General features: G+C 47.2%; 1 protein-coding gene across 1 annotated transcript in view; it reads left to right on the top strand.

Annotated features, from left to right (window-relative positions):
* The window catches only part of LOC130282797 (zinc finger protein 660-like), a 43,339-nt gene that overhangs the window by 17,238 nt on the left and 6,507 nt on the right, over nucleotides 1-19,594 (top strand). The window contains exons 9-14 of the mRNA XM_056531543.1: nucleotides 8,366-8,439; nucleotides 10,839-10,956; nucleotides 11,607-11,686; nucleotides 11,796-11,865; nucleotides 13,205-13,275; nucleotides 13,365-13,488. Of these exons, the coding sequence (XP_056387518.1) occupies nucleotides 8,366-8,439; nucleotides 10,839-10,956; nucleotides 11,607-11,686; nucleotides 11,796-11,865; nucleotides 13,205-13,275; nucleotides 13,365-13,488 (537 nt within the window). The remainder of the gene's footprint in view (nucleotides 1-8,365; nucleotides 8,440-10,838; nucleotides 10,957-11,606; nucleotides 11,687-11,795; nucleotides 11,866-13,204; nucleotides 13,276-13,364; nucleotides 13,489-19,594) is intronic.

The raw sequence follows: 19,594 nt of genomic DNA, 5'->3' as shown, positions 1-19,594 counted from the left end.
CGTGTTTTTTATAATTGAATTTTCAGGCTTAGTAGTGGAAGCCGTTTTGTAGACAGAATCAATTACTAAGCTGAGACTTAGTGTTAGCCCCAAAAACAGATAGTGCTAACCCCCAACTATTACCCCGGTACCCACCACCACGGGTGACGGGAAGAGCCGGTACCAACAGGTCCGGAGCATCAAAAATGGCGGCCTAGGCGGCAAGAGGCTGGCGTAATTTAGTCTGGGGAGGGCCAATAACAATGGTCCTTGCCCACCCTGGTAATGTCAGGCTGTTGCTGCTTGGTTGGTATCTGGCTGATACTGAAAATAGGGGGAACCACACGTTTTTCATTTATTTATAAAAAAAAAAAAAAAAAAAACGCATAGTGTTCCCCTTACTGAATATAAGGGTAACCACATACGTTTTTTATTTATTAAACAAAATAAATGCATAGGGTTCCCCCTATTTTCAGTATCAGCCAGATACCAAGCAGCAACAGCTTGACGTTAACAGGGTGGGCGAGGACCATTGTTACTGGCCCTCCCCAGCCTACATAACACCAGCCTGTTACCGCCTAGGCCCAGGAGTGCCATATTTGACATTCTGGGCCTGTTGGTAACAGCACCCCTGTGGCGGTGGGTACCGGGGTAATAATTGGGAGTTAGCGCTAGCTGTTTTGGGGGTAACGCTAAGCCCTGGCTTAGTAATGGATTCCGTCTACAAGACGACTTCCACTACTAAGCCTGTAAATTCAATTATAAAAAACACAACACATTGAAAAAAAAAGTTTAAAAAAAAACACTCCCCCCACAGCCATCTTTAACCATTTTATTGAAATAAAAAAACGCTGGTCATTGTCGCAGTCCACCGAATCTGATGAAGTCCTCTCATTTACACACGAAACATACGACAAATAGGTTAGTAAATTTTTCTCTATCGGCTCCATTGGGGGACACAGACAGTGGGTGTATCTTGCTGTCCCTAGGAGGTGTGACACTATGGTGATAAAAAAAAAGTCAGCTCCTCCCAGCAGGATACACCCGCCTTCAGGCTCTGAGCTAGTCAGTTTAAGCTTAGTGTCTGAAGGAGGTATACGTGGTCTGGATTGCGCCAGACCAGGTCTTCTGATTTTTTTGTTTTCCTAGTTAGGGACGTGTTAGTTTTTTAATTCCTTTTCTTTTCTGTTTTCAGGTGGGGACTCAGGGACTGCGGTTCCCTGTTTCCCCATTGCGAGTAAGGGGGGGGGGGCACAGACATTGCGTATATGCGCTGTTAACCCCCCCTCGCCAACGGTCAGCGCTTGGGTGGTACCTCATGGGTCATGGTCCCCCTATTTCCCTTCTCGCCTCGCTCGCGCATAGCAGCCAGGCGTGATGCAGGTAACTAAAGCTGACTGAAGACTTCACCGAAGACTCTATTAGGTAAGTTCTTCCCCCATTTTTCTCCATAGGTACGGACTCGCAGCCTCTGGAGACCCCCTGTTTTGGCCCACCTTCAGATTTTGGGGCTAGCTTACAGGGGCTGCACTTTATTTTTGGGGGAGCAGTGGCACCTGAAGGGACATCTTATATGGGGCACTTCACTTATGTGTGTGTGTGCTTGGTGCGACTACGTCTACAGCGCCTTATTCCCGGCACTTTACTTATGTGTGCGTGTGTGTGTACTTGGTGTTACTTCGTCCACAGCGCCTTATATGCGGCTGCCAGCCGCGGCGCTGTCCCGGGCCGGGCGTTCTCTGCGCCGGCTTACTTTTACTTTGCCAGCAGCGCCTCATACGCGGCTCACAGCCGCTGCGCTGCTATGAGCCGGGCGCTTCAGCGCCGGCTTACTTCTTTTCTCCGGCTTTTGGCCACCCGCTCTATTCCCCCGAGCGCACAAGCGGCCGACAGGTGCGTCAGTTACTTAGTGCATTGCTTCAGGCATGCCCCTCTCTTCCTATTGGCTGGCCTGTTTCACTCTCTCTAGCTGCACAGAGCGAGTTTCCTCACTGCAGCTGACAGGGGACACAGACTAGGGTGAGAAAGTTCCTATCTCCCTTCTTTTCCCACATTATGTCCGTACCCAGAGCTGTTCCTCCCTCTAAACAGAGACCTGGAACTTCAGTGACTTACTATCTCTGTAAGCACTGTAATATCAAGATGTCTGGCTCTGCCGAGCCCACTTGCCCTGCCTGCTCAACTGCTCCCCCAGACCCCCTGGTACCCCCTGATGCCCCTTCAGTCCTGGTGGATTCAGCCGCTCCACCAGCCTGGGTTTCTTCCCTGACCCAGTATATGGCTGACTTGACCCAAGTCTCCCGCTCGGTGGCTGAGGCCTCCCGAGAAGTGGTGTCCGCCTTGAAGGGGTCTTCCCTGCGCAGGACCTCTGGAAGGGCACGCTCCTCGTCTCCACATACTTCACGCTCTCACAAGCGTCCTAGGGGTGCCTCGTCTGACTCTTCCAATGAGTCTTCAGATAGACGTGAGTGTTCCCCTTGTGGGTCCCGCCTCCCCCCTGGCATCTGGACACAAACATCGCTCCTCCAGAGGACGTTCTCGGAGTCGCCGCTCTGTCACGCCAGAGCCGCGTACCCGGTCAGAGTCGCCCCCCTCCAGGACTGCCTCTACTCATTCTCATTCCCCTGGTGAACTGGTGGACGAGGCTTCCGAGCCGGCATCTGACTCAGAGGACCGCCCGGACTCAGTTGCAACGGTGAACTCTTTGGTGACAGCCCAAAGAGACACTTTTCACTTGGAGGACCCAGGATCTTCGGATGTCAATCCAGGAGTATCCTTTCATCGTGCTAAGCCAGCACCTCAGAAGTTCAGCTCTCACGCTGACTTTTGACGACATTCTGGAAACCGCATGGAAACATCCAGACAAGAGGTTCCCGGGAATCAAGACAATTCAAGAACGTTATCCATTTGACAAGGTCTTTGTCACTAAGGTGGTTTCCCCTCCCTCAGTGGATCCACCAATTTCCCGGATCTCTAAGGCGACTACACTGCCTCTGGCAGATGCCGCTGCCTTCAAGGATCCCACAGACAAGAAGGTGGAATCCTTAGCGAAGTTTGCCACTGAAGCTGCTGGTTCTTCTCTTCTTCCCATCTTCGCCTCGACATGGGTGTCCAAGGGCCTGTCGGAGTGGTGCCAAAAGCTCCGTCAGGATATCTTAGCGGGATCCCCCCCCCCCCGGAGGATCTATCTGCTTTGGCTCTCCAATGCTCTAAAGCTGGGGATTTTCTGTGCCCAGCTTCCATGCAGTCAGCCCATTGTTCTGCCTTTGCTGTGGGTCACCTAGCGGCTCTCCACCGCTCTATGTGGCTTAAAGCTTGGAATGCGGATGCCGCTTCCAAAAGATCTCTCACTGAGCTTCCCTTTACGGGTGGCCGTCCTTTTGGCAAACGCCTTGATGAGATTATCTCCGAGGCAACGGGAGGTAAGAGTACCTTGTTAACTCAAAATAAGGCCCGCCCTACTTCCCAAAGGAAGTCCTTTTCCTTTCGGTCCTTTCGGACCTCTGACTCCAACAAGGGGTCCGGGCAGGCGCCCTCGCGTGACAAAAAGGCTCCCTCGTTCTGGGCTCGCCCGTCTTGGAAGTCGGACTCCAACCGGTCCAGCCGTTTTGCGCCCAAATCAGGCAACCGCAAGTCCACTTCTGCATGAAGTGAGGCCCCCCCCCCCGCGGTTTCTTCTCAGGTGGGAGGTCGTCTCTTGCTTTTTCGAGACATTTGGACCTCTCGCATTCAAGACTCTTGGGTCAGGGACGTGGTGTCCAACGGTTACCGGATCGAATTTGCATCCCTTCCGAGGGATCACTTTTTTCGCTCCTGGGCCTCCCCGGTCTCCTCCTCTGGCGAAGCAGTTTCGAGCTGCTCTCCAGCCTCTGCTTCTCCAGGGGGTTATTGTTCCTGTTCCTCCAGGGGAACGGTTTCGGGGTTTCTATTCAAATCTTTTTGTGGTGCCCAAGAAGGACGGTTCTGTGCGTCCAATTTTGGACCTCAAGCGTCTCAACCATCATCTTCTCATCCGCCACTTCCGAATGCAATCTCTCCGTTCGGTGGTGGTGTCCCTGGAACAAGGGGAGTTCCTTTCATCAGTGGACATCAAAGATGCCTACCTCCATGTGCCAATATTTCCGGCCCATCATCGGTACCTCCGCTTTGCAGTTCCGGAGGGGCACTTTCAATTTGTAGCCCTCCCTTTCGGTCTAGTCACGGCTCCTCGGGTCTTTACAAAGGTCCTTGCGCCGGTGATGGGCCTGTTACGGTCGAGGGGAATCTATGGAGGCCGTACCTTTTGCCCAGTTTCATTACCGCCCCCTTCACTGGCGAATCTCTCCCGATGGAGCAGGTCTCATCTATCCCTCGATCGTCAGATTGTTCTCCCTCGCAGGGTCCATCAGTCTCTGCTCTGGTGGCTCCGCTCCCCCCTTCTTCTCCTAGGGCGGTCATTTCTTTCCCTTCACTGGCAGGTTGTTACAACGGATGCCAGCCTGTCGGGCTGGGGCGGCGTGTTCAAGGATTGGACGGTTCAGGGACTCTGGTCTCCCCAGGAGACCCTTCTTCCGATAAACATATTGGAATTATGGGCGATTCTTCTTTGTCTTCTTCATTGGGAGTCCCATCCTGTCCGCGTTCAGTCGGACAATGCCACGGCCGTGGCGTACATAAATCGTCAGGGCGGCACTCGCAGCTCGGCAGCCATGGCCGAGGTGACCAAGATTCTCTCCTGGGCGGAGAGCAAGGTTCCGGCCATTTCGGCGATTCACATCCCGGGGGTGCTCAACTGGGAAGCGGACTTCCTCAGTCGGTCCTCACCCGACCCACGGCGAGTGGTCTCTACATCCAGAGGTCTTCGCGCAACTCTGCGACCTCTGGGGCATTCCGGACGTGGACCTCTTCGCGTCCCTGCACAATCGGAAGATCCTTCCGTTTGTGTCCAAGTCCCGGGACCCTCAGGCTCTGGCCGTGGATGCCCTAGTGATTCCTTGGGCTGGGTTTGCCCTACCCTATCTGTTCCCTCCTCTTCCGCTCCTTCCCAGGGTGTTGAGGAAGCTCAAGGCAGAGGACGTCCCCGCCATTCTGGTAGCTCCAGATAGGCCTCGAAGGTCGTGGTACGCCGACGTAGTCAGGCTCCTGGACTACACTCCATTGCGCCTTCCGCTCAGTCCGGACCTGCTTTCTCAGGGTCCTCTTTGCCACCCCAATTTACAGTCGCTGCATCTGAAGGCGTGGCGGTTGAGACCGCGGTTTTGAGGGCCTGCGGGTTCTCTTCCCAAGTCATTCGCACCATGCTCAAGGCTCGTAAGCCCTTCTCTGCAAGGATTTACCACCGTACTTGGAGGTCTTATTGATCGTTGGTGTGAAGCACAGGACTTCTCCCCGGTGACCTTCTCTGTTCCCCGTCTTCTCTCCTTTTTGCAGTCGGGGTTGGAACTGGGGTTGTCTCTCAGTTCCCTTAAGGGTCAGGTTTCGGCCCTTACTGTTCTTTTCCAGCGGCCCCCGGCCCCTGGCTTCTAATCCTCATGTCTGGACCTTCTTGCAAGGAGTGGCGCATGCTGTTCCTCCTTATCGGTCACCCTCTCCTCCTTGGGACTTGAATTTGGTTCTGAGTGCCCTCCAGGGTGCACCCTTTGAGCCCCTTAGAGAGGTGTCTCTCCGCCTCCTTTTTTGGAAAGTGGCATTTCTGGTGGCTATCACCTCCATCTGGACGGTGTCTGAATTGGCAGCCCTTTCCTGCCGTTCTCCGTTTCTGGTGATCCACCAGGACAAGGTTGTTTTCCGGCCAGACCCTTCCTAAGGTGGTCTCGGCCTTTCATCTCAATGAGGATATTGTCCTTCCGTCATTTTGCCCGGCTCCTTCTCATCCATGGGAGCGCTTACTGCACAAGCTGGACGTGGTTCGGGCTGTTCGGTCTTATCTCTCCATCACTTCTTCGTTTTGTCAGTGTGATTCCTTTTTCGTCCTTACGGAAGGTCATCGCAAGGGACAACCTGCTTCCAAGGCCACCATTTCTAGGTGGATTCGGTCTGCCATTTCGCAAGCCTATCGCTGTAAGGGGAAGATTCCTCCTTTCAGGGTTGTGGCTCATTCCACGCGTTCTGTTGGGGCATCCTGGGCTCTCCAGAATAGATCCTCGGCCTGGCAGATTTGCAAGGCGGCTACCTGGTCGTCTTTGCACACCTTCTCGAGGTTTTACCGGGTTCATACTTTCGCATCGGCTGATGCTAACCTGGGGCGTAAGGTGTTGCAGGCGGCAGTGGTTCGGCCGTCTGCCTGATTACTTATCTGCCCACCCAAGGGACGGCTTTGGTACGTCCCACTGTCTGTGTCCCCCAATGGAGCCGATAGAGAAAAGGAGATTTTTTAACACTTACCGTAAAATCTCTTTCTTGAAGGATCCATTGGGGGACACAGCTCCCGCCCTTTTTGGGGGTTTTCCTTGGTTTTTTCTTCTGGTTCTCGGACAGTTTTGGGTTTTTCCTTGACCTATTGTCTCCTCCTATTGCTCTGGAACTTAAACTGACTAGCTCAGAGCCTGAAGGTGGGTGTATCCTGCTGGGAGGAGCTGACTTTTTTTTATCACCATAGTGTCACACCTCCTAGAGACAGCAAGATACATCCACGGTCTGTGTCCCCCAATGGATCCTTCGAGAAAGAGATTTTACGATAAGTGTTAAAAAATCTCCTTTTTGCGCTCTCCCCTGGGGACAGCGCACATAATGCAGCGTGTTCCTTAACAGGGAGCCTTCAATTGTTGCTAAACTACAACTCCTATCATGGGGGGGCTCTAGTTAAGCAACAGTTGGAGTCTCCCTGTTTGGGAACACACTGCCAGAAAGGCTCTGTTCCCATTATGCAAAACGCATAATGAGAACAGAGTCAAGCCTGGACAGTGTAGCTCCGCCCTAATTACGTCATCACTAGGGGGCGGAGCAGTAAAGGTCGCAGGGGTGTGACCCCCTTTTGATCTGTCCCTCTGCCCCTGGACTACTACTCCCATCATGGGACAGAGTCTGAGGGATGGCACTTGCGCATCCCCCGTCTGCAGGACTCTTTTGGGACTTTTAGGACTACTACTCCCATCATGGACAGACTTCGTCCATGATGGGAGTTATAGTCCAGGGGCTGAGGGGCAGATTGCACTGGGTCATTTTCCAGAGACCCGCTGTGATCTGCATATATTAAATTAACATGCCGGCGGCACATGCGGCTCCAATGCGCTCCCCTGGCTCCAGGCGGGGAACACTGTCACAATTCATAATCCCCACCGACGGGAGCTCTGATTGGTGAATAGCTATTCACCAATCAGAGCTCCCGTTGGCGGGGATTATGAATTATGAGCGCTGTATACAGGAATTGTCGGGGTGTGCAGTCGAGCCGCATGTGCCACCGGCTTGTACAGTTAATAAATGTGGATCGCTGCGGGTCTCTGGAGAATGACTTGCTGCGATCTTCCCTTCAGCCCCTGGACTATAACTTCCATCATGGACAGAGTCTATCCATGATGGGAGTAGTAGTCCTACTTGTCCCAAAAGAATCCCGCAGCCGGGGGATTTGCAAGTGTAGTTGTGGTACCGCAGTGCTGAGGGATGGCACTTGCACATCCCCTGGCTGCGGGACTCTTTTGGGACAATTAGGACTACTACTACCATCATGGACAGACTCTGCCCATGATGGGAGTTATAGTCCACGGGCTGAAGGGCAGATCGCAGCAGGTCATTCTCCAGAGACCTGCTGCGATCTGCATTTATTAACTGTACAAACCAATAGCTTTTCACCAATCAGAGCTCCCATCTCCCTGCGGCGGGGATTATGAATTGTGACAGGGTATACAGGAGCCTTAAGCCGGTGGGGAGCGCAGTGGAGCCGCATGTGCTGCCGGATTGTTAACTTAATAAATTCGGATTGCAGCTGGTCTCTGGAGAATGACCTGCTGCGATCTTCCTCTCAGCCCGTGGACTATAACTACCATCATGGGCAGAGTCTGTCCATTATGGGAGTAGTAGTCCTAAGTGTGCCAAAATAGTCCTGCAGCCAGGGTATGTGCAAGTGCCCTCAGCGCTGCGGTTCTACAACTACTCCCATCCTGGGACAGACTCTGGGAGTAGTTGGAGTTTAGCAATCTTGAGGGATGGCTCCTGCATCCCGCAGCTGTCTCTGTAGAACACTTTCCTACATGTCCTTTTTGATGGTGTATTTTTGCTGTAAAAAAAAACGTATTTGCGCCAAAAAAATGCATCTAAAAAAAAAACACACATGATGAATTAGTATTCACTGCAAAATGCATCCCACCGTACATAAAAAAATAGACTACTTGCTTTTTGCGCTACATATAGAAAAGAAAAGGCTTCCACCACTAATGATAAATTCCCTTCAATGCATGTATGTTTTCCACAGATGTATCCGGTACGGTAATAAAACAAATGCCTCTCTGTCCTAAAAAGGCTCAAAGGATGAGAAAACCTATCAAGGTATAGATCTATTTCTTTGTTTTAATGACAAAATATTAAAATCTTTAAATGGGCACTGTCGGACACACAAACTTTTGATATGTTGTAAAGAATGCAAAACCAATAGGTTTTGCAATTGCTTTCATTAGAACATTTTCAGTATTTCATACTGAAAAAGCCAGTCAAACAACTGCCTAATACCCCCCCCCCCTGCCTGCTTGGACACATACTAGTCCTGCTGTGTCCATGCATAATCACCTATGTCATGGACACACTTCCTTGATTGACAGCTGTGAGCGCAGGGCTCACAGCAGGAGGAAAAATCCTCGCACTGTCAGCTTGTGTCCTATTACTGTCAGGGAGGACAAGCTGGGAGTTGTAGTTTTGCTAATGCTAGGGGAGATGTGAGCAGACAGCATACTGAGGGAGGGGGCGGAGACCTGCACAGTGAGGCCACGCCCCCTCCCTTTGAGAGGATGTCAGACTAGTGAGCTGAATTAAGTGTCATAAAATAAATAAAGGTGCTAGACACATAAAAATTTGATGCGCGGTTTGGGGTGGGTGGATCACATCTGCTCATGCCCCTGATGTGTCCTATTGTTTCTCCCTGTGAATTCTCTACCACACAATTGTACCATATATAAGTGGGACAGACTGATGATATTGTTGGTTTATGCATTCTAATTTTACCCAGATCCTTTTGTATTCTTCCACCCTTATTTCCCTACCATCTTCTTATCCTTCTTCCCCCCCTTCCATTCTTCCCTTCCTGTCATTCCTCATGTGTCTTCCCCAGACTAAGGTACTTCCTACGTGGTTCACTATTCGAGATGTGACCATCTGATTACAACTCTCTTATATGCTTTATTTGCTTATACGTGTATTAGATACACGCTTGATGTACATCTGTGATATGTATTACTCTGTACTGGCAGAATTGTATGATTTCCTATTGTTCTTTTTATTCTTATGGATTTAATAAATGTATCCCTTTTGACACTAAAAATTAGATGCACACGGTCAGGATTAGGTACTGAGTTACATATAAAAAAAAAAAAAAAAGTTGGATCTTATGGGTACGCTTTAAGTATACCAATGTGTGGGTCTCTTTGGAACTGGATGTTGTGGACTTTTATTGTTTTATAGAAACATACATGCAAGCAAAACCTCATCTTAAAGGGGTACTCCGGTGAAAAACTTTTTTTTTTTAAAACCAACTGGTGCCAGAAAGTTAAACAGCGGAAATTCTTTTCTTTTTGAAACACAGAGCTGTCTGCTGACATCATGAGCACAGTGCTCTCTGCTGACATCTCTGTCCATTTTAGGAACTGTCCAGAACAGCATATGTTTGCTATGGGGATTTCCTTTTACTCTGGACAGTTCCTGAAATGGACAGAGTTGTCAGCAGAGAGCACTGTGCTCATGATGTCAGCAGAGAGCTCTGTGTTCCAAACGGAAAAGAATTTCCACTGTAGTATTCAGCAGCTAATAAGTACAGGAAGGATTACGATTTTTTTATAGAAGTAATTTACAAATCTGTTTATCTTTCTGGCACCAGTTGATTTAATAAAAAAAAAAAAAAAAAAAAGGTTTTCACCGGAGTGCCCCTTTAACACAGGGCCAGTCACCCTAAGACTAGGTTTCCACACAGGTTTGTTCTGCCATTTTATTGGGAAACTGCCACTGCAGTTTTTGAGCCAAAGCCAGAAGTGGATCCAGCAGAAAGAAGACAGAAGTCCTTCCTTTATATTTCCCATTCTTTTTGAATACACTCTTGACTTTGTCGTAAAAACTACAGAGGCAGTTTCCAAAAAACACCAGTAAAAAAACCTGTGTGGAAACCTAGCCTTACACTGATCTGTAATAAGGTCAGCTGACTCACCTTCATCTTTCACATACCTTATGTTTGTTTTGTAATTAAATTAAAGCTTTACATTCTTGGAATTTTTGTATTTATGAAACAGAAACCATGGCTTATTTTAAACCTAGTGTCATTAAATTAAACTTTTGACGTGTTATACAGAGATGTCAAAAGTTTAGATCACACCAGATCTCAGTCCTGCGACCCACTGCAATCATGTGTAATTGCCGGCTATGGTGTGCAGCAGCACATACTTCATTCCCTGACTGTCAATCAAATCTGACTCTTTCACTGCATTAGTCAATAGAGTGAAAGAGTCAGATCATGCGGCCGGCCGCGAAGTGAAGAGAGTGGTCACACATTTGAGCCGGATGTTAAAAGGACAGAGACCTGGTGTGATCTAAACTTTTGACATGTCTGGACAACATGACGAGTGTTTAGATTAATAATACTTACGCTTTAAGAATAATAATTATTATTTATGAATGAGCTTCCTAAATTGCTTTATCTACTGAGATGCTCCACATTAGGACTTATACTTTTACTGTGAATCTTTTAGTCTGAAATTCTGAGGTTTGGGAAAGCAGAGAGGAGATTGCAAATTGAAGTGGAGGACCATTATATGGGTGATGAATTTCTTTGCAAGGAGGAAAAGCAGTTCTCGTATATTAGCACAGGTAAGTCTCTTTGCATTAATCCATTGTTTTTGGTCTTGGGCCAGTCATCACGGTTATGGCAACCAGACTAAAGTTGTATATAAATAATTGCTTGGGAAGAGGGGTAACATTAGTTCAACTTAGAATTTAATGTACATTCTGTTTTAAAATAGTTGAGTCAGTAGATGTAGACATGTCCTTCTGCTGATTTGCAAAACTATCAAGCACCCAATGTTGTTTACAACAAGACATTCCACTAATTTGACTGCCCCTTTGCCTTGAGTGTTGTTGGAGATTTGTGGGTAACACTCTGGTGCTAAATAGATTTGAGGCCCCAGAAACTAGTGGTTGTTCATGAATTAGGCTTCTTTCACATTGCTGCTGCGCCCCATCGAGAACGGACGGCAAACTCTCTTTTTTTTTTTTGTTTGACGGCCCAATGTGGACCCCATAATAGTCAATGGGGTCTGTTGGGAGCCGCTGTTTTTCAGCTGGAGTAGCAGGAGAAAAAGACTGTATTTTTTTTCTCCTGCTATTTTCCCCAACGGCAGTCACACTACGGTGACAACAGTAGTGTGAATGGGGCCTTACTGTTATGGACTCCACTTTAAAGAGCACCTGTGGAATACCAACTCTAGTATGTTCAGTCAGTTGCATCTCCTCCTCTACAGATGGATACAGTCAAAGCAAAGCACCAGAGAGATGTTCACAGAAATATACAGATTATCGCTATGTCCCACAGGATGATGAGGTAGATGACATTTGCATTCCATATGTCATAGGTCTGGGGCAAAGTTTTTGTCAAGGGTGGTTATTACCATTTAAAAAAGTTAATTTCCTAACATTTGTACCTTTTTAAGGCTCTGAACCTGACTTCTTATGAGAAGAATATTTTACACTCAAGGATGAAAGTAAACGCTCTCAATCCAGGTGGGTAATAACCACTAGGTATCGACCGTTTATCGGTTTGGCTGATATTATCGGCCGATATTTACGATTTTTGACGTTATCTGTATCGGCAATTGCCTTGCCAGTAATCTGATAATGTCCCGCCCCCACCGCACCGCCCCACCACCGCACGGCGCCACCGCACACCGCCCCCCCCCACCGCACCGCAAGCCGCCCCCATTGCCTCCCCTATCCCCGGTTTTATAATTACCTGTTCCTGGGGTCTGGGGCCCGCGCTACTTCTGGCTCCTGCTGCGTCCTGCGTTACGCTGTAACCTCAACGTGACGTCACCGTCAGTGCGCACAGTGACCGCTCAGGACAGGAGCCAGAAGTAACGTGGACCCCGGACCCCGGGAACAGGTAATTATAAAACCAGGGATAGGGGAGGCAATGGGGCAGTGGCGGTGCGGGGGTAGGGGGGAGTGGCTGGGGGGCAGCGGCGGTAGGGGCGGTGCGGGGGTAGGGGGGGATGGCTGGGGGGCAGCGGCGGTGGTTGGGAGGACCCCCGGACAAGCAGGGGGAGAGAAGCGGGCGGGCGGCGGTGGTCTCTGATTCAGCCAAAGCCGCTGCAGTTCATTGATTTAAAGCGCCCGCTTTAAATCAGTGATCTGCAGCGGCTTCTTGGGGGGTGGAGAAATAGCCGATAACTTATACCGGAATATCGGTATAAGTTATCGGCTATCGGCATGAAAGGCCACAGATTATCGGTATCGGCCCTTAAAAAACGATATCGGTCGATCCCTAATAACCACTAAGTTCACAAACCATCCCGGTATATTCCTCCCTGTACCCTCACAGTCTAGTGCTGGCTTGATGAAAAAATGGCCCATATATGTGGAATATACCAGAAATGTGTCTACCATCTTTCCTCTAATGTCTCAACCACTAACATAGTCAAAGAACCACATGACAGCTTAACTATAGTTTGCAGTGCCAAGAGGAAATCGCTGCTAAATTAGATACTGCTAAATTACGTACTTCAGGGCAAACAGATCTGTTTATAAACAGGAGTGTTTATAAGGAAAGGTTAGTCTCTCTGGTCCAGAACACCATGATGCCCTAGTTGGATTATCTCCTTCTTCTTCTGCTTCCTTTTTTTTATGTTTTATTTTTTTTTATCAAATTCTTTTTATTAAACATTTAAGTTTTCCCAAAAAAAAAAAACACTAAACAATTCATTGAAGTTTACTTTTTTATTTTTCTAACTTTTTTTCATAGTTAGTTTTTATTGTTTAGTTTCACTGGCATCATTCATCTACTGTATGTGTATGTAAGCACAGATCTTTATATTTTGTATATTCAGTTACGTCTTTCCTACAGATGGATCCAGTAGCAGAAGTAGACCTGACTCCGATTGTTCGGACGATTACAGGACCACAGAGGACTGCCAGGTAACTATAAATGCATTCTTTGGCTGTCTAATATCAGTTCTCCAATCATAGCAACTTAATCATGGCTGCTAATTCTGCACCACCATTAGATGGATTGCCTAGAGGATGGAACAGATGAGACCATATCACAGAGTGACAGCGAGGAAGACCTATATCTAACAGCTGACCAGAGGGTTAAGCAAGAGCATGCTAAGGAAAGAGAGTACAATATAGGTGTGTATGTGTACTCTTTTTTTTTTTTTTTAATGGTTTGTAATAACGTCCTACACAATAGCATCAAACCTAATAATATATGAATTATGTTCTGTTGATATCACTCACACATAGAAATTGAATTGGCCCTACAATTGAGAATATGTAGGACAACTCTTTTTGTATGCTCCAGTGGGATACAATTTGTGTGCCATGGCAAACATCCTCTTTGTCCATTTATTAACTTAAAGGAAAACTGTCACCAAGTTCACCCACACTAAACCCAATAAACTGGGTTATAGTGTGGGTGAACAGGAATCCAATGAGGGGTCACTTACTTTTCTCCCTCCAATTGCCGCTGAGTTATGCCCAGTAAAGTTCCATTGTTTGTCCCCAGCATCGCGCTTCAAGGTGGGGCCCCTGCCGGCTGTCTGCCTCTGACGCGTCCTAAGCTCGCCCCTTAATTAGCATAATCATTGCCTTCAACTCCACGTCCTAGTGACGTGGAGTCTCATGCCCCATGAGCGCAGCACTCTGCAGAGCGCATGCGCTTATAACTTTCACCCTCTCGCTGAAGCCTCGCTACTCCCGACTTCGGGTGTAGCGGGGGACTGGCGCATGCGCAGTAACAATGGCTAGAGATTATGCTAAGTAAGGGGGCGAGTGCGAAACTTTACATTTTTGGAATATTAAACATTTTACACATTATTTATAGTGATCAGTAAAGAGAGAAAAGGCCTTTTTACCTGTTCAGGACGCAGGGCGTTTGGATTCAGGACGCAGGGCGTTTGGGTATGCACTTGCTTTCTTGTCCTTAAGGATGCAGGGCATATCTGTACGCCTTGATCCCATTACCAGTGTTTAAAGCATGCTCACGGAGCTGATGGGGGACCACCGGGATGAAATTATGATGTCCCGATCAGCTGAAAGGACAGTGGGAGGGCCCTTATCTGCCTCCTTGCCATCCGATTGGTGATCCTCTGCTGCCTCCACAGGCTGGAGCAACAGAGCACCGATAACACTGATCAATGCTGAGCCAAAGCTCAGCACTGAACAGTGTATGCAGTCGCAAGACTGCATATTAAAGCCCCCCTATGGGGGCTAAGAAAGAAAGTAAAATAAATTAATTAATTAATCAAATAAAATAAAAAAAGTTAATAGAAATGAATAAGCCCCTCCACAAATAAAAGTTTGAATCACCCCCCCCCCTTTTCCTATTTTTTAAATAAAATAATGTAATAATGTCCGAACTATTAAATTATAAGTTTAGTTAAACTGCACGGTCAAAAATATCAAAGTCCAAAATTGCTAATTTTTGGTCACTTCATATACAGTAAAAAAAAAAGTATAAAAAGCAATCAAAAAGTCCCATGAAAACAATAATGGTACTGATAAAAACTACAGACCACGGTGCAAAAAAGGAGCCCTCATATATAGCCCTGTATGCAGAAAAAGAAAAATGTTATAGGGGGTCAGAATATGATAATTTTAAACATACTAATTTTGGTGCATGTAGTTATAATTTTTTTTAAAGTAGTAAAATAAAGTAAAACCTACATAAATTAGATATCCTTGTAATTGTATGGACCTACAAAATAAAGAGAAGGTGTAATTTTTACCAAAAGTAAAAAAATTGTATTTATTTTATTTCACCAGACAAATAAGTTTTCCTGTTTCGCTGCAGATTATGTAATAAAATAAGTGATGTCATTACAAAGTACGATTGGTGACGCAAAAAAAACAAGCCCTTATAAGGGTCTGTAGGTGCAAAATTGAAAGCGTTATGAGTGTAAGTATAAAAGTGAGAGGGACTTAAAATTAAAGGGTACCTCTCATCAAATAAACTTTTGATATATTTTAGATTAATGAATGTTGAATAACTTTCCAATAGCATGTTAATGAAAAATATGCTTCTTTCTATTGTATTTTTCCCGATCAGTCCTGTCAGCAAGCATTTCTGACTCATGCTGGAGTCCTAAACACTCAGAGATGCCAGCCTGCTTTGTTCACAGCCAAACAGGCTGTGAACAAAGCAGGCTGGCAGCTCTGAGTGTTCTCCTTTGTGAACAAAGCAGACTGGCAGCTCGTAGTGTTTAGGACTCCAGCATGAGTCTGAAATGCTTGCTGCCAGGACTGGTAGGGAGACCCCTAGTGGTCGTTTCTTCAAAGTGGAAAATTAAATAGAAAGAAGCATATATTTTAATAACATGCAATTGTAAAGTTATTCTGCATACATTAATCTATAATATATCAAAAGTTTTTTTGATGAGAGGTACCCTTTAAGGGACTTTAAATTCAGGGAGTTTAATTGAAATATTTGATTGTTTTTTTTTTTACTGTTAATTTTTGCAATCCCCAAATCTATTAAGGCCTCCCTGTTGGAAAAATCAGTCCATTGTGCATCTTGCACAATGTATGCAATCCTTGAACAGCAATTTGAGGGTGCAAATTGTTGTGTGAGATGTGTGCGAGTTGTTCATTTGGAAGCCCAGATCCTGGATCTAGAGGAGCAATTGGCAACACTGAGACGCATTGACAACTTGGAGAGGAGTCTCCTGCTCAATGAGCAAGTACTCTCTGGGGTAGAGGTGGGGGGGGGGGGTGGATAGTGGGACAGATGTGCAGGACAGATAGTTAGCTGGGTTACAGTTAGAAAACGGGGTAGAGGGAAAAGTGTTAGGGAGGCAAGTCCTGAACTGGCACACCCCAACAAGTTTGCCCGGTTGGCGGATGAGGGGGATGCCATTTCAGAGCTTCCTCTGGATCAATTTAGTAGGGACTCATTTGGGTTATAGGTTGAACTTGATGGACTCTGGTCTTTTTGTTAACCTTATGAACTATATATTTTTAGAAGGGGAGGAGGAAAAAACAAAAGTGTAAAAAAAAAATTGGCTTGGTCCTTAAACCCCTTAAAGACAAGTGCGTACAGCTACGCCTTCGCTCCCTAGTACTTAAGGACGGGGACCGGACCGGGGTGACTGCTAATATCTATTAGCAGGCACCCCTTGCAAATGCCCATGTCGGCGATCACCACAAATCGACGATGAATTCACACCGACTATTTGCGGGGATTCCGGGCATACGGGTCTCCGGTGACCCGGAAAATAAGGGGGATCGGAGTTGTCAAAGGTGCCACCCCTCCTATCCCTGCTATTGGTCATTCAGAAGCGACAACCAATACCAGATCGGGGGGGGGGGGGGGGGGTAACGTTCGGTTCCCCCATTCTGCCCACCCACAGTAGGCCGGGCAGAACGGGGAGACCGGCACGGAAGTCCACTTACCCATCGGCGGAGGCAGCAGACAGCGATCGGCGGCAGCAGAGGAAAGCAATGCGGCACCCTGGTTCCTATGGAAGCCGGTGAGTTGCCTAGCAACTTCTGGAGGGCTACAGTATACAGTGGTCTCTAAACTGTAGCCCTCCAGATGTTGCAAAACTGCAAATCCCAGCATGCCCAAACAACAAACAGCTGTCTCAGCATGCTGGGAGTTGTAGTTGGGTACCTCCAGCTGTTGCATAACTAACTCTCCCAGCGAGCCCTTCGGCGATCAGTACATGCTGGGAGTTGTAGTCTTGAAACAGCTGGAGGCACACTGGTTGGAAAATACTGAGTTAGGTAACAGAACCTAACTAAAGGTTTTCCAACCAGTGTGCCTCCAGCTGTTGCAAAACTACAACTCCCAGCATGCACAGTCTGTCAGTACATGCTGGGAGTTGTAGTTTTGAAACAGTTGGAGGTTTGCCCCCCCCCCCCCCCCCATGTGAATTTACAGGGTACATTCACACGGGCAGGTTTACAGTGAGTTTGCTGCAGCAAATTTTGAGCTGCAGCGCAAACTCCTAGCGGGAAACTCACCATAAACACCCGCCTGTGTGAATGTACCCTAAAAACACTACACTACACTAACACATAATAAAGGGTAAAACACTACATATACACCCCTTACACTGTTCCCCCCGCCCCCCACCCCCCAAAAAAAGAAAAACGTACCATACGGCAGTGTTTCCAAAACGGAGCCTCCACAGTCAGTGGCTGTCCAGAAATGCTGGGAGTTGTTGCAAAACAACAACTCCCAGCATTTCTGGACAGCCACTGACTGTCTAGGCATGCTGGAAGATTAGCAACAGCTGGAGGCACCCTGTTTGGGAATCACTTGCGTAGAATACCCCTATGTCCACCCCTATGTGGGGTATTTCCGTACTCGGGAGAAATTGCACTACAAATTTGGGGGGGCTTTTTTCTCCCTTTACAAAAAGGAAAAGTTGGGGTCTATACCAGCCTGTTAGTGTAAAAAAATAAAAAATTTTACACTAACATGCTGGTGTTGCCCCATACTTTATTTTCACAAGCGGTAAAAGGGAAAAAAAAGACCCCCAAAATTTGTAAAGCAATTTCTCCTGAGTACAGAAATACCCCAGATGTGGGCGTAAAATGCTCTGCGGACGCACGAGTATATCTTTGCTGTGGACTGCAGGGAATTAAAGAAGGATAAAAGGCTTGGAACTGTAAAGTTTGTTGACTGCATGGCTCGAAAACATGGTAAATTTGAAGGTGCGTACCTCCACTTGTGGGGTATTTCTAATATGAAGGCCCTTCAAATCCACTTCAAAACTGAACTGGTCCCTGAAAAATTCAGATTTTGAGAAAAATTGGAAAATTGCTGCTGAACTTTGAAGCCCTCTGATGTCTTCCAAAAGTAAAAACATGTCAACTTTATGATGCAAACATAAAGTAGACATATTGTATTTGTGAATCAATATATAATTTATTTGGAATGTCTATTTTCCTTACAAGCAGAGAGCTTCAAAGTTAGAAAAATGCTACATTTTCAATTTTTTCATCAAATTTTGGAATTTTTCACCAAGAAATTATGCAAGTATGGACGAAAATTTACCACTAACAAGAAGTAGAATATGTCACGAAAAAACATTCTCAGAATCAGAATGAAAAGTAAAAGCATCCCAGAGTTATTAAAGGACAACTGCTACGGCATTACACTTATCCCCTATCCACAGGGTAGGGGATAAGTGTTTGATCGCGGGGGGTCTGACCGCTGGGACCCCCCCCCCGCCCGAGCTCCCTAACGCAGCGCCGCCATAAGCGCTCATGGTGAGCGCTAAGGCGCGTAGCGTCGACCTAGAGGTCAACGGTGACGCCCCGTCTCCTCCCCGTCCCCATACAGTTCTATGGGGGATGCGGGGAGGCACGAATGCCTCCCCACCTCTCCCATATAGATGTAGGGAGGAGGCGTGCCGGCCGCAACGTCATGCTGCGGCTGGCATGCCCCCTGCACGGGACAGCCGCGGCCCCGTACAGGAGATCACAGGGGGTCCCAGCGTTCGGACCCCCCGCGATCAAACACTTATCCCCTATCTTGAGGATAGGGGATAAGTGTTTGTTACGCTGCAGATGTCCTTTAATGTTTAAAGTGACAGTGGTCAGATGTTCAAAAAATGCCCGGGTCCTTAAGGTGAAAATGGGCTTGGTCGTTAAAGGGTTAAGGGGTACTCCACTGGAAAACATTTTTTTTTAAATCAACTGGTGCCTGAAAGTTAAAGGGGTTCTCCACCATAAGGTGATTTTAGTACATACCTGGCAGACAGTAATGGACATGCTTAGGAAGGATCTGTGCTTATCTTGGGGCTAAATGGCTAAATTGTGAGATTACCATAACACTGGGGCTAGCTTTTTCTGAACTGGTATTTCCTGTTTGAGTTTTTCTTTTTTGCCTACAAATCCGATAATACCATTTCCCTCCCTCCCACCCATTGAAACAAAAGACCTGTGGTTTTCAATCAGGGTGCCTACAGCTGTTGCATATTGATCCCTCTCCCACCAAGCAATCCGTCCACACATTGAAGCAGACAGGCTCCCTGTCATCAGCTGACTAGTGAGTCAGGTCTCGGCCGCATTGCAACCTGGGAAAAATCTGAGACAACAGTCATTTTGTATGCTGTTAAAAATAAATATTGTGGTGAAAATCGCAGAAGAATTGTGAGAAAACCGTCACACACAGGTACAGACACTATATTATGAACTACACTAACTTTACAGCCCCTGTAGCATGGTAAAATAAAAAAAATTCCTGGAATACCCCTTTAAACAGATTTGTAAGTTACTTCTATTT

Source organism: Hyla sarda, chromosome 7 (genome assembly GCF_029499605.1).
Source record: "Hyla sarda isolate aHylSar1 chromosome 7, aHylSar1.hap1, whole genome shotgun sequence".
NCBI classification, from domain to species: domain Eukaryota; kingdom Metazoa; phylum Chordata; class Amphibia; order Anura; family Hylidae; genus Hyla; species Hyla sarda.
Note: the sequence above shows the minus strand (reverse complement) of the source record. Positions and strands in the feature narration are given on the sequence as shown.